The sequence below is a fragment of the Hetaerina americana genome, unplaced genomic scaffold (genome assembly GCF_022747635.1).
Source record: "Hetaerina americana unplaced genomic scaffold, ioHetAmer1.1.p SCAF_50, whole genome shotgun sequence".
Taxonomy (NCBI): Eukaryota; Metazoa; Arthropoda; class Insecta; order Odonata; family Calopterygidae; genus Hetaerina; species Hetaerina americana.
In genome coordinates this window covers 1,917,215-1,932,731 of record NW_027287096.1, presented here as the reverse complement: position 1 = coordinate 1,932,731, position 15,517 = coordinate 1,917,215, and the positions used below count along the sequence as shown (strand labels likewise).

At 35.9% G+C, this 15,517-nt stretch overlaps 1 protein-coding gene across 1 annotated transcript in view; it reads left to right on the top strand.

Moving 5' to 3' along the window:
- The window catches only part of LOC139694559 (neuralized-like protein 4), a 69,180-nt gene extending 54,094 nt beyond the window's left edge, over window positions 1-15,086 (top strand). The window contains exons 21-27 of the mRNA XM_071593059.1: window positions 1,216-1,487; window positions 3,639-3,797; window positions 5,142-5,324; window positions 6,719-7,034; window positions 9,138-9,539; window positions 12,601-12,730; window positions 14,544-15,086. Coding sequence (XP_071449160.1) covers window positions 1,216-1,487; window positions 3,639-3,797; window positions 5,142-5,324; window positions 6,719-7,034; window positions 9,138-9,539; window positions 12,601-12,730; window positions 14,544-14,763 — 1,682 coding nt within the window. The 3' untranslated portion in view covers window positions 14,764-15,086. The remainder of the gene's footprint in view (window positions 1-1,215; window positions 1,488-3,638; window positions 3,798-5,141; window positions 5,325-6,718; window positions 7,035-9,137; window positions 9,540-12,600; window positions 12,731-14,543) is intronic.
- Window positions 15,087-15,517: the final 431 nt, after the last annotated feature.

Below are 15,517 nucleotides of genomic sequence, written 5' to 3'. Positions count from 1 at the left end.
AAATAAAATTGAATAGTGATTTCAGCCTAAAAACGCATTATTAATAATTATCACTTGCTCAAGACTATTGTCAACTCCTGTTTATTCTGATTAACTGTATTTCATGTGATTATTCATTTGAAATAGGAATAATCACTATTTATAATCCAAAGTATTTTAGTAAAGCCTCATTATTTTGATTCAGTTTAGTTCAAAATAGTGAATAAGTCATTCTGCGATCATGTCTCTCCTTCCCAGTTCCCGGGCACACTGCTACCTACAACATCTGTTTCAATAAGTGTTGCAATATTTCAGTTATTTCTTCTCCAATTTTTACAGGCAAACTAGTTTACATTTAGTTAAAAAAACAATTGAGCTGGTATGCCTATAGCTTTTTATATTCTGGTAACCTCCTATATTGAATTTTGATCATACATTTCCTTTCTTCTCCCTTTATCTACCTGTTCATTGTTTAACCTTCGATCTATTCTTCTCTCTCCTTCCCAACTGTTAACCACCCCATCTCTCCTTCATAGCTCCTCCCTTCATCCATATCTCTCACTGAAGAAGGTGGTAGTGACTGTAGAAAATCCTGAAAAAGTGTATTTTCTCAGTATTTGCCTTATTTTTGTTTGGTGTGTTACATTATCATGATGAAAAAGGTTGTATCACCACATTGGTAAAATTTCATCGACAATTATTAATGCACAAGTTCATATAAACACAAAATTGAATCAGTTTAAAAGTTAGTGAACTGCCTGTTGAACTACATGGTGTCATTTTCAAAATAACGTTTGTCTCATGCTTCGTTAAACCAATTTTATTCTTTAGCTTGCTGAAAATCTTAGATTTTTATGGAAAGAATAACAACTTAATTACAAAAAATAAATTCGAATAATACCATACCTCAATGATGCAATTCCTTTACACAATACATAAATCAGTAGTAAATCATTTGAAAAGTGTTCTCATAATTTTCATAGGTAAAAAATGTGGAAGAAACACATCAACATGGTCTTGCCTTATTCTTATCGACAAAGAGAAAGCAAATTTAGTGCTACATAAATGAATTAGCCATGATTTTGGTACAATTCTAGTTGCCTTAATATGCTCTCCATAAGCATTCATTTATGTCTTTTTTTTTGTACACTTATCATCATGTTTCTAATATAGATTTTTTGCCATACAATTGTTCAGCCATTGGACAAAATGGTGACTTTTGTATTTCATTTACAGGCATCGATGACTTGTCACCTGCAACCACTGCTTCAACTTCATCATCATTACGAATACACGAGGATCCTTGTTCTCCTGTGGGGGCAAATGGGCTCATTGGTGCTGGCCCAGCATCATCAAAGCCTTCAGTTCTCCCACCATCGGAATTCCATGAAAAGCATGGAAGAAATATTCAGTTAGGTGAAGGGAAGCGGTCAGCTAAAAGGATAGCTTCCTATAATCAGGGTGTTTTAGTTTCTGGCCGTCCTTTACCCAGAGGTCACATATTTCAGGTATGTTTAATTTTATTTCTATTATGAAATTAGAAATTGAATCCCTGCCATGATTAAAATTGACCTGAGATTGGATTTAATGTTACACATTGGAATTTTGCATGTCCCAAAACCAAAATATGTTGTTATAGGAGGGAAGTTGCCCTAAATCTGTTTCCGGAAAACTTTTCACTAACACTGCTAGGTTTAAAATTGTAGCATTATGGTCGGTTATCGTTGAAAGCATCAATCTTATTTTATTAGTAAGGAGAGGTTTTTTTGCCAGGTCATGGTTGATTTTCACAAGTTTGGGATCATGCTATTTCGTAATTACATTGCAGTTGCTATTGCATAGATGTTACTATTGTAATTAATATATTGTACTCAAGAGTAAAAATAGTGTATTTTTCAAAAAAAATTCCACCTAATCCTAATGAAAAATTGTTATTGTTATAGCCAATCAATTTCTTCAATCTTCATTTGATGTATCTAGGTTTTACTGTAGTTCAAATCTCTGATTAAGCATAGTCATCTTTTCACTTGCAACAATAGACAACACTCCTAAGCAATATGTTTCATGTGCGTATATTTGTTTTTTTATTTGATTATAAGTATAGAAATAAAATGGTAATAATGAAAAGAGCTGGTATTGATTTTATGATAATGGAATAATAGCGTGTTGTAACAGTATGTAACACAGTTTCTTCAAGATTCACTCATTAAATTATTTTGCTCTAATTGCCAAAATGCTCTGATTAACTTGTCATGAGTAACTTGCATGCTTCCTCTAGGGAACCAAAACTGGCCAGGAGCTTTTAATTAGTAGTTGTAGTCATAGTTATGAAAGGAGGCAACTGGAAGCTAAGGTCACATATGACTTAGTTGGGTAATTAGGTAGGGGTAGGATATTCAGGGATTCAAGGAAGGGTAGAGAGAAACCTGGCATTGGCATTAGCCAACTCTTAATAATAGATTCCAAGGGGTCCATAGTTTAACATCCCATCCAATGGATGGAATACCCCACTTGAAGTGTTGTCCATTTAGCACCCCAATTAGGGTTTGGATTCCATCGAAAAATTCTGCCACCACTGGGAATCAAACCAGTGCTGTCTCGGTAGGAAGCCAGAAGCATATGAGTACCAATATAAAATCAAACTGAGTGTAAGATTATACCATGTATGTAAATTGCAGGCCTTTGTTGTTCAACATATATGATTAAAGAGGCATGGGAATAACTGGAGATTGGAATGAAAGTCTCAGCCAAGGGATTTGCAAGAATTATTGAGTGAATTGAAAATTCATTGCGATACATATGGGAATAGAAACAATATAAATAAAACTAAGGTTATGCGACATTCCAGAAAGAAAAGGGCTAAGCTAAATATTAGAATGGGAGGACAAAAAATAGAGCAGGTGAAACAGTTTATGTATCTCGGAAGTGTTTTGGACCAAAATGGTCAAAGTGGTAGGGGCATTAGGAGAAGAATTGCAACAGGCAAAGGGGCTTTCACAAGGAGGGAGTTGAGTAGGGCTATTCTGAAAATGATCATCAAAGCTTTGATATGGAGTATAGGTATGCACTGTGTGGAAATATGACAATTGAAACAGGATGATAGCCATTGATTGGAGGCTTTAGAAATGTGTGTTTGGGGAAGATGAAGTGGACAGAAAGGAAAATAAATGAGGAAGTGCTAGGTATTATGGGGGGAGTAGAGGGGATAATTGGGAGAAATCAGGAGACAGGAAAAATGGATGGAAAGCATCTTTGATTGGCAGTGGGATGTTGAAGACTGTAGTAGAGGGAAGAATGCTGGGCCAGCGAAGAAGGGGTAGGAATAGGATAGTTATGTTGGATGCAATGAAGGAAGGAAGGAAGTATATGGAGATTAAGTGGGACTTTGTTGTAGAGTAGGATGTTGGGTTTTGTTTTGTTAGTAGTGACAAGAAATTATTTGATGGTTGTGTCCATTCAAATATTACCTTAACCATTTGATAACCTATAATAATAATAAAGGGAAAGATTTATTGTATTTACATATTTGCTTGTTAATATAGCATTCCTAACTATTTGTGAGGGCAAATCAGAGAGCTGTTTCCTTGTTTTATTTGTTTTTAGACTTGTTATTTCTCTCTTGACAGAATGTATCATTTAATGTCATTTCTTTTTTTTAGGTACGAATAGATAAACTAAATTCCAGGTGGACTTCTTCTCTTCTCTGTGGAATTACTTGCCTTTCTCCAGACCGCATTAAGTTCCCTCTTAATGCCCTCGGGTTTAAAAGAAATTCTTGGATTGTCTGTGAAGACAGTGTGTTTCAGAATGGATCTAAGGTAGGTTACTATATAATTGGTAGGTACGATTTCTAAAAAGAATTAATTTGCTTAATGCATGCAAGGTATTTCATTATTCATAAAGAATTTTGTTAATTTCCTTGGAAAATTATGCTAATTCATTGGGTGATTTCAAATGAATAATAATCTTTTCTAAAGAATATTTACACCTTGGTAGGAAGCTAATTTATGTTTGTCGTCAAGTTGCTAGGGAAGTAATCTTCTGATTTGGATGGAATAACTTAAAAACTTACTTTTATGTTCTTTGGCTTCAATAGCCTAATGTAGATCTTGTTTTCTTAATTTAAAAAAAATTCCTAGGGACTAATTTTTTGAATTTTTTTCATTCTTGAAGCAGGAATGTGACAATTGCAATGCAATGCCTTAAATTATAAATAATCCAATCCATTATTTTATCTAATTATGTGTAATGTGCACCATGAATGTTTAAGCCCACTGGTGAAAGAGAAAATCCATTGCACTCTGCCATAGGCACACTCCCCAGGTGGTGCTAGTAGTCTGCAGCAAAAATCCCTTACCTCAGTTATGATGTTGATAGTGTTTGAAAAGTTTTAAAATTGGCTCATTTATAGCTCCCCACTACAGTTTATAATGAATAATGCTACTCTATAACCTTTGAGATCTAAAAATTTTATATGAGGAGTTCTTGAATGTGGGAAAGTGGAAAAAATTGCCCTTAGGTAGAGAAAGTCTATGCTAAAACTTCTGGTGGAGAAAAGTCATAAAACTAAGAAAAATGACTTACTGTTCTTTATATCAGTTGTGTCTGCTGAGTGAATCCTTTTCTTTTGTCAAGCAAAGTGGAAATGATAAATTGCATCTATTTTTATGTCCAAGCTCATGTATTTTCCACTGTTTCTTTCTGCCCATTTTTGCATTCTTGGTGTTCATGCTTTTTGTGGCTGATTTTATTTTCTTTTAGAATTAACCATTTCAATCAGACCATGACATCATCATGCTTTGTGAATGGATCCAGATTTAAATGTCCTAAATAAAGATACAGAATCTCCTCTGTAATTGATTTTGCTGGTCGAAGCAGCAGTTGAATAAGATATTTAAAACCATTCAGATCAGCAACGTGATTTGGCCTCTAAATCTCTCAAAGAAAAAGGGTAAGGAAGCCATGGATGGTAGGAAAGATATTTGTAAGGTAGGGGAGAGGAAGGAAATGGAAGAAAGCAAACTTGGGATTAGGAAAAAGAAAGTGAAAAGGAATAATGAAAAATTATGTTATGAAACTAATATTTAAGAAAGATATGTGGTGGAAAATGTAGTGCAAAGATATTTTTCAGATTATAAGAGTTGTAATTTTCATATTTCCAGGTAAAAGGTCGGTATGGTCCTAATTTGGATAGTTTGGAGGTTGGACGTAAATTGGGCCTCATGGTAGACTCCGAGGGAAAGTTGCACTTGTTTGTTGATGGTGTGGATCAGGGTATTGCAGCTGTAGAAATCCCACCATCGCCTGTGTATGCTGTCCTTGATCTCTATGGGCAGTGTGAAGAGGTGAGTTCATGCCTCTTCTGTTTAAAATGTTTTGAGCTTTCTTCCTTTGATTTATATATTCTTTTATTTTACTTTATGTAAATGCTTTTAGTCTGATAGGATGAAAAAAAAAAAATGGATGCATTGAAAGCAATGTGGGCGCATTAAAAAAATGATTATGTAAATATTTAGTAAACTTGATTGAATATGTCTTAATTTAATTAAGCCTTTTGACAGTTACTGATTGATACAAATGTCAGTCATTATCATGTTAGCAGTTTGAGTTGTGGCTGATAGTCATGAATTTTGAAAATAATTGTGATTATTATTTATATTCAGGGTTTGTATAACCAGTAACTGCTTTCCTGCATGCAGTTAGTAATTGTCAATAAGAATAAAGAAAAATTACTTACATAGAATTGGATATTTTTATTTATTTGTGGGTTCATATTGATTAAAGACTATCTTATTTCATCCATAAATATGTTCTTGAAGAACGGTTGTAAAACTTTCTGTTGGTGGGTTGCTGTAATTAGTGTTCTAATAAGTATATTTTTTCAGAGTTCTCTTCTAAATAGTTATTGAATTTTTCAGATAAAACAAAATGACCTATGTGGCTAGATTTCTAATCCACTGGTTTTTTAGCTCTCTTCAAAGCTACTGTTAAACCTCAATAATTTTTTAAATTAGAATGCCAATCTAACAACCTCAATTTGAACACCTATCTCTATTATTTGTATGGGTATGGCCATTAGCAGTGCAGAACGCCATACTACACGATTACATGTGTTCTTCGTTCCTGTGAAGAGGTGGCCATCAGGACTTCCTTCTACTGCAATCAATAAATCCCTTCCTTTCATTGCTTGCTCTTCGGTTAACTCAAATTCTTCCTGACCCTGAGACATAAGTTTATACATTGCTACTCTCAGTTGAGTCCAGACTTCCAAGCTTTCCATCTTTATTTTTCTTTCTTACCACTTTTGGAAAAATTATATTTATATTACATGTTTATATCTTCTTTTCCATAAGAAATAAATGTCTTATACCAAAAACAAAAATTGAATATGCTGCTTTTAAGCTGAATTTGTAATTTCAGGATTAAATAAGTTGAGGGAATATACAAAAACACCTAAATATTATTCCATTCCTCACCTTCAACCACTCCAACCATAAGGATTAGACTGGAAATCAATTCTTACTCACAGTGCTTGCTACAAAATAACCTATGGAATTTTCAAACACCTACTTTAATTAATGCATTAAAATTACATTTAGGATCTCATAATTTCATAGGCTAAGATTTCTGAACTTAAAAATTGTACACTTGTGAGACATGCACATATATATCTGCATGCATGGTTCTCACTTTTTATGCATTTTAGCTTCAGTATTCACCATTCATAATCTCTCCACAGGTGACCATCATGAGTCCAGAGACTGAAGAAGCCCCTCTGGCAAGGATGGAGGGGGAAGCGATGGAAGAGGATGAGAAGGACAGGCTAGTGATTGAGTCAGAATTCCCCCGAGAGAAAGCTGACTTAGAGAGGGAAGAGAAGGAGAAGAGTGCAAACAGATGCAGTGCAGGGAGTAGCAGTAGTAGTGTGACAGGAACAAGTAGTATGGGAGTAACTGCCACAATTACATCATATTCTTCCATCCCTGCCACCATTGTACAGAACTGTGATTACAAAAATGCCTGTGTTCGCTTCAAATCTCTTCTTGGCCTGCCTGGTAAGTTCAATGTGATTGTTCACAAAAACGTGATGGCATTCTCTATCATAGGATGGTTTTTTCTTTCACCTCATTTTGACTTAATAATAAAATAGTGTCATCATGGATGCTGGCAAGATTTTGTAATGCATCTCTTTATATAAAGGCTCATTCCCACATAATAATGGGCTGCGTGGATGCTAGCTGCATTCTCTGTTGTGCATGGATTTTGTTGCTAGTATTCCCACCTAGGTTCCCTATTATAGTAATCTTAGGGTAACCTTATTTCATTCTTTGACTGAATATGCTACATAAATTCAGTTGCATTTGTAAAATGGAATTCTTGTTGGAAGAGCAACAATTGGGGAAGTGTCAGCACTTTTCACTGGAGGTATTAGATAGAAGCCAGGAGAAACAGAAAAAAGCACTGGATTCACTTCATAAAATAATTTTATCAGTAACAATCAGTTAAACTATTTCAATGAAAAAAGGAATGTTTGGACAGTTTCAAGCTATTTTATTTGTTAACAATCTCAATCACTGCATAGAAGTCATTGACAATACAGGATGTCCACCAGCCAGGAAAACTCAGGGTATCGGTAGCTAATCAGGAAAAACTGTATTTGGCACATTGTACAAAGGAGAGTTCTCTGGCTGTCATTTTGAGAGGAAAAGGTGAAATGTACACGAAGGAAAATAAACAAGGAAGTCATGGTGAGTGAGGAGAGAGAATTGTTGGAAGATGTCCAAAGGAGGTAGGAAAGATGGATGAAGAGGAGGTAGGAAAGATGGATGAAGAGCATTTTGATGGGCAATGGGATGTTAAAGACTGTGATAGAGGGGAAAATGTTCGGCAAACAATGCAGGGGTAGGAATAGGAGAGGCATGTTGGATGGAAAGAAAGGAGGAAAAAAGTGTACTGTAAAGAGGGGCTTGATGTAATGCTAGGTTGCATTTGGTAGGAGAGGGATGTGAATTATCGTAGTAGTAGTAGTTTTAAGGGGAGGCGACCGACAGCTAAGGTCATTTGCGCCGTAGGGGATGGACAGGAAAGGATGAAGGGTGGAGAGAAACCCGGCGTCGGCATTAGCCTGCTCTTTACGAAAGGCGCCAAGGGGTCCGCAGTTTAACGTCCCATCCGACGGACGGCGTACTCACTCAAAGTGCCCTCCACAAAGCACCTCAAGTAGGGATCGAGATACCTCTGAAAAATATTCAACACCGCCGGGATTTGAACCCGCGCCCTCAGGGTGGGAAGCCAGTACGTTAGCCCCCGCACCATCTCGATCCCCATGTGAATTATCATTCTACCATTGTGTAGCCTGGGTCCATCCAGAACCTACCTTGTACCCGTAGATTACTAATAACAATATTTATGAGTGTAATCATATAGGAAAGTAGAAAGCAGTGAATGAATGTATTTAACATATTCCTTAATGTTATGGATGTAATAAATAATGGCTATAACTAGCAATGGTCTTTATTCACTTGCATTTCATTATAATTGAGTTTGAATTTATTAATATTGGATTCTTATATAATTTATTGTTCTGGAGGTCGGTGCAGTGGGTAAGGTACAGGCTTCCCGCCAAGAGGGCCCGGGTTCAAATCCTGGGGAAAGCAAATATTTTTCATAGGTATCCCGGTCCCTACTTGAGGTGCTTTGTGGAGAGCACTTTGAGTGAGTACGACCTCTGTCGAATGGGACGTTAAACTGCAGACCCCTTGGTGCCTTTTGGTAAGAGTAGGCTAATGCCAACGCTGGGCTTCTCTCCACCCTTCATCCTTTCCCAACCATCCCTAATGGCACAAATGACCTTAGGCATTGGTCGCCTCCTATAAAAACTACAATTGTTTATTCTGGGAAAGATAGCATTGGCACAAGCTTGTACCTTTATTCCTGCACTGCATTTTCACTAAACTTAATGAATTTTGTAGTTTAAAAGCATTTCCATATGTTTTCATGAATATGGTTTGGTGATATATCTTTTTCCTGCCTCATTCTGCCTGTAAAATTTTATTTACTTACATCTTTTTTCATCTATTGATAACATTTTGTTGAGAAACTGTGGTGAGATTTCTTTTTCAATAAGTATTTTATCAAATAATTTTTTCTACTTGCAGACGCATACTTTGCACCTGATCGTAGGAAAGGTACGTGCCACTGTGAGAGTTGCTACAAAGTGCTACGTGATGTTGTGAATGGCCAGGGTCCATCAATCTCAAAGATTGATCCCCTTGCTGAACATGCATTACCTGTGGGTTGGTGTGAATTTCCTCTGCGCCTCCCGGCACGTTCTTCCTCCCCTTCTTCCACACCAATTGCTTCACAGTCTTCAATTGCACCCTCTTCCTCAGTACCAACAATATCCACGACAGCACTCTCACCTTACACATCGACTACCTCTGGTGCTGGGGATAACAGTAGTTCCACGGCTCCAATGGAGAAGTGGCATATAGCATACCATGGCACAAGAGCAGGTGCAGTGCGGCAGATCTTGGACCATGGTGAACTGCTGTTGCCTGGTAAGAAATAGTGCCTTGCTATGAGAAATTAAATTAAATGAAGTAGGTTATGAACCTTAATTAGAAGATTCTACCCAAATCTAATCTTGAAATCCCAAGTTTAAATAACTAAGGGTTGAAATCATTAAATGCTGCATCAGGTATCTCATGATCTTTAGAAATATCTCAATGGACTCATAAACACCTTTTTACTTAATTAATATTGCACATCATAATCCGTAAAGATTTGGCTATTGTTCTTACAAATTATGAAATATTCAGAAAGGGATCGGGATGGTGCGGTGACTAACTTACTGACTTCCCACCCAGAGGGTTCCTGGCCCGGGTTCGAATCCTTGCGATGACATTTTTCAGTGGTGTCCCGATCCCTACTTGAGGTGCTTTGTGGAAGGCACTTTGAGTGAATACGCCGTCTATCAGATGGGGCGTTAAACTGTGGACCCCTTGGTGCCTTTCGTTATGAGTAGGCTAATGCTGATGCTGCGTTTCTTTCCACCCTTGATCCTTTCCTGTCCATCCATAATGGCGCCAATGACATCAGCTGTTGGTCGCCTCCCCTTAAAACCTAAAATAACATTCAGAAATAAATGATAACAAATGGAAAAGTGTTAAGCACACAAAAAACCATACACCAGTCTTTGTGTTTGCATACACTCAATTATACATTAATGGTAAATTTTATGGTTATTTTATCACTAGTATTGAGTGCTGCTGTATTTAGCACTTGGTACTGTTAATCATTTAGCACAATCATACAGTAGTGGATAAAATCCTTAATCACTTCTAATATCTCTTTCTTAAATCATTTAATAAACATCATAATCCATTTGCTAATTGTCCTTGTACTCATAAATATGCAAAATTTCCTGTAGAAAATAAATAATTGAGGAACAAGGTGTTGTACAGTTCTGTTCTGCACATCTGCATACGAGGGTTGCTATTTATATCTTGAGCCTTGACAGCACTTTAGTGCTTAAGGTGCCGTCTGACGTTTCCATCTGAAAGTTTGACCCTTTTAACGCCAAATTTCTACAGATCATTTTGTCACTTGATCATAACTTGTGTTGTATAAATTGACTAAAAATTTTATCCCAGTGAAAAAATGTAGTTGAAAGAAGTTGTAGATGAAAACTCATGAGCACTTTCATGCAATGATTTTTTATGACTTTCGACATGGACTATCAAGATAGGAGTGCATCGATCAACTTCACTTTTGGCGATGAAGCCCCATCCTTCGCCAGTGTGAAACGCTGGTATAACAAATTCCATCATGGCCACCGTTCGCTCAGCGATGAAAGTTGTGAACGTCATCCAAAATCAGTTATCGTGTCAGAAAACATTGATGCTGTGCCAGAACTAGTAAAGGAAGATTGTCATGTGACTTTTCGTGAGATTGAGGCATCCCTGAGGATTAGTATGATGAGCATCAATAAGATATTGCATGAACATTTAGCTGTGAATAAAATTTGTTCACATTGGATCCCGCATAATTTGACAAAAGCTCAAAAAGATGCTCGTGTCAATTGGTGCTAAGAAATGTTCAATGTTCAAGCATGGTGCATGCTGTGTATGACATCTACACAGGTGACGAATCTTGGATCTCTGCGTATGAGCCCGAAACAAAACAGCAATCTGATGAATGGGTCTTCCAAGACAAGCCAAATTTGACAAGAGTGACTCCGTGCATGAAGCACATCAAAGCTAATGATCACCTGTTTCTTTGGAATAACTGGGCATGAGGCAACCGTACCGTTAGAGAAACGTAGAACTGTGAATTCTGATGGATTCAAAAGGGAGAACTGACTCCAAATAAGGCAAAGACCGTTTCATCTGCAGGCAAGGTCATGGTATCAGTTTTTTGGGATGCACATGGGATAATTTTCATTGACTATCTTGAAAAAGGAAAGATTATCAACGGCGAGAACTTATTGCAATGTTTGATCAAAGAAATCAAGCAAAAGCGGCCACATTTGGCTAAGAAGAAAGTGTTGTTTCATCAGGACAATGCACCAGCTCACCAATCCATTATTGCAATGCCCAAAATTCATGAGTTAAAGATTTTCCAACCATGAAAAAGTGATGTCAGCAGTTATTGGCTATTTTGAGATGCAAGACAGTTCTTATTATAAAAATGGTATCGAACTTATTCTACATGGCTGGGAAAAGTTTATAGAGCTGAAAGGAGATCATGTTGAAAAATTAATACATTTTTTTCCAGAATTTTTGTTTTTTCTTTGTTGGGTCGGGTACTTCTAGAATTACCCTCGTATTAATAGGTTACAAGGCTTTTGAAACATTCTTCAATGAACATATTTTTTCAATATTTTTCAGTGGAATTTTACTTGCTTACTTGAGTATGTGGGTACTATCAAACAAAGTTTCCTGTTGGTATGACTATTAGGGACTGGTAATGCTTTCAATATACATATTTGCTGCTACTTCTTGCTATTCCTGCAATTCGATATATTTTTTCCAATGCTAAATTCTGAAAGAAAAAAATTTCATAATGGGATAAAATTTCATTTTTGATGTGAGGTTATACTTGTATCCATTGTGTTTGTATATGTATGATCAGTTCATTTGTGGATGACTTCCTGCAATAAATTTATCATTACATGACATGATGATCTGGTCAGTCGTAGATGTAATCTAGGCTGCTAAGCAGTCAAGCCACTTTTCATGTTCTGGGCAGACTGCTTCAGCATTAATGCAATGGTTCTTTCTATTTAGCTTGCTACCACCTCACGAGATATAATTTCTCTGTTAAATCATCTGTGGTAGCCCAAACTTTTAGTTGGGCATAATTTTTTTCCTGATGTTTATGCCACAAAGAGAGAAACTCATCATTTTCAAGAAAAGAAATAAATAATTCACAGTCATTTATAATCACCATTATATTTATGGTAACATTACATGTATAACAATAAGAATCTTGGAGAGTCTGAGTTGCAATAAGACTAACCCTCCTGAATTGATAAGCATTTCTTTTCTGCATGATTTCTCGAGGATTGTAATACATTTATGATAATACTCTTGCTAAATGTCTCATTTCATTTTGCAGGAGAGTTGGGTTTAGAAGGCAGTCTAATTAGGAAACTTAAGTCGAAAGAGGAAGACTCCGATGGTTCCCAGCTTGTGTTTTCTCCATCCATCAAGTATGCTGGTCTTAGTGCCTTTGCTTCCAAGTATGAGTAAGGACTTTTTTGATATTTTTCATTTCCTAATGTAATATATGTAAATTTTTCAAGTTGTATGCATTGAAAAATTATGTTAGTTGAATTTAGTTTTGTTTCCAGTAATTCACCACCAAAGTAATCAAACTGAAGGTTGGTTTGATAGGTGAGGGTAGTACTAAACCCTACAGTATGTGAAATTCACACATTCAGGGTATGGTGGGTAGTTGCTTTTTCTGTTCTAACTGCAGTTTGCTCGGAAGACCTGGTGCCCGAAAAATCAAGTAAAAATGAAGGGTCCAAGTTCAATAGGAATTGGACCCAAACTCACCTCTCAACAGCCAAACACTGTATCGGTTAGCAATTGGCTTAGACACGATGCAGTTTTTTTCTTCAGAAATACATTGAAGTCTTACTTTTTTACTTCTGGAATATTTTTATATTTACTTTCCATTTGCATCATATTATTTATGCTGTTAAGTATTCTACATCACCTAAACATAATTTAAAGTCATCAAAAATTGTTTCAAAATTAAAAATTTACCACCAGTTATTGTGTTAAACTAAAATAAAAACATTATACCACTCATTAAAGTTTCTAAGGAGATTGTAATTGTGAACTCATATGCAACATAGATTATGAATGTGATAATGGTTTCTTAAAAGTATGTAAACATTTGATGGCAATGTAACCTTTTTGTTTCCAAAAATGTTTATAAATCAATGATGTTTCCATAATTGTAATTTTGTTTTCCCTCACAACAAGGCTCTAGCCTGGAAATATTCATTTATACATTTGAGCTTGGAACTCAAAAAGATTAATTGTTAAGTGATGGCCCAACAAGAAAAATTTTCAACTGCTGTAGGAGAGTGTTACTATGTGGGCATTGGTGTTCTACTGTAGTAATAGCACTCAACATATGACTGAAGTTGGAGTCAGGATTTGCCCCATTACTTGTACATCTTTCTATTGCTGTTGATAGTGACAATACCAGCCTCTGAGTTTCCTTCCTTTAGTTGTCCTGAGTTGTTCTCATTATGCAGTGCTGGTCTTTCAAAACACATTTGCAAACATGGCTGATTTTGACATCATTATCTTGTTACATATTCTTTGACTACATCATTATTTCACATTCACCTTGTGTTACCGCCAGTCTTAATCTTTCATGTTTTTTTTTATTTCTTTATGTATTATTTGTTAAATTTTCAAGTTGTATATATTGAATTAGTTATTTAACTCTGTAAGTTAAATCAACCCCTATTTTACTTCTTAATACCTACTCTTTCTGTTTTCCCATGTATGTTTCTTCAGCAAATCTTTCTCATGCAAATCCAGGCCTTTCATCCGATAAATCAAGAGATGTTTTATGAGTTATTGAAATTACTGAATTTGATGGTTTATAAGTTGAACTATTTTCCCAAAACAGTAGGTCAAAAAAATCTCCCCCTGGTCTTATAAGTAGGGTGAGATATTATGAAGATAAATATTATCCCCAAATTTTTTTCCAAATCACCCCTTTAAAATCACCCCTTGATCTTATATGTATAGGTGAGATCTTGCATAGCTTAATTTTTACCCCATAATGTTAGAAGGTACTTTTTAGACCAATTACTAAATATTATTATTTACTCTAGCAATTTTTTTTTGTTTGTGTTACTCTGACAAGTATTGTTATCACTTGCGCAAGGTCAATGCATAAGGTGATGTGAATTGCCAGACGATGGAAACCATTTCTTCAATATGTCCTTTTGAAATGGTATGAATTTTAAAAGTCATCAGACAGACAAGTTCAGCACTTCTAAATTTACTTAAACATTAATTCTCTTTCAGGTTTATGGATCCTAAAACAAAGCAGTTGTCACAAGGGCAGGTAGTTTTGCGGGTACTAGTCCAACCTGGTTCCTATAAAGTTGGACCCCCTTCAATTAGCTTAAGTGGAATCATTGACCCAAAATTAGAACATGATGCCATTGAATGGGTCACAAAGGAAAGGGGAGCAGCCATTCCATCAGCGCTGCTAGTGTGCCTCAGTCCAACCCCTGGAGCTTGAGCAGGGATGGCCAAAAGGTTTGGAACAAGCCTTCATTTGTGGTATTTTGGTGCTAATGCTGTACTACACCCCCCAACCCCCAAAATTTTGGTGCCAACATTCTATGAACAACTGGGTGAGGCTGAGATAATGTAGAAATGTTTGACTTACCAAGTGTAAAATACTCACCAAAATGCCTATATTAGGTGTCATAATCTGCACCACCTACCATTTCTTTATTTAGGAAAGTATTTATTTAGCAAAGGGACTTTTCTACTTCCTTTACTCATGAGCAGTTGCACCGAGCCTTCTTACTGCAGTAAACGAGGCAAAAATTATGTAACACAACCAGATTTTTATTTAAAATAGATTTTAAAATAGGAATATAATTGTAACACACTTGAAAAATATATGTTTGAAGGGCAAGAGCAGATAAAGCCTTTCTTCCTGCTCTATTTACTGAATCCTTCTTTATTAAAAGATTTTTCTTCTAGTTAATAGTGAAAATGATTGCCAAATTTTATACAGTCATGTGAATAACAGGCTTCATGTATTGCCTTGTACATTATGGATTGCGATTAATGAAAGGATAGAGAAAGTCAGTACTGAGCTTCTCTATTTTTCTATGTAATTACTGGATTGGTTTATTAATGTGTATATGCTTCTCTATCATTCGAAGTGATGCCAAATATTAATATATGAGTAATTGATTTTATGTTCAGGATCCTATTTGGGATATTTTGTTTCCTGCATTTGTTGACCTCACACTTGTTAT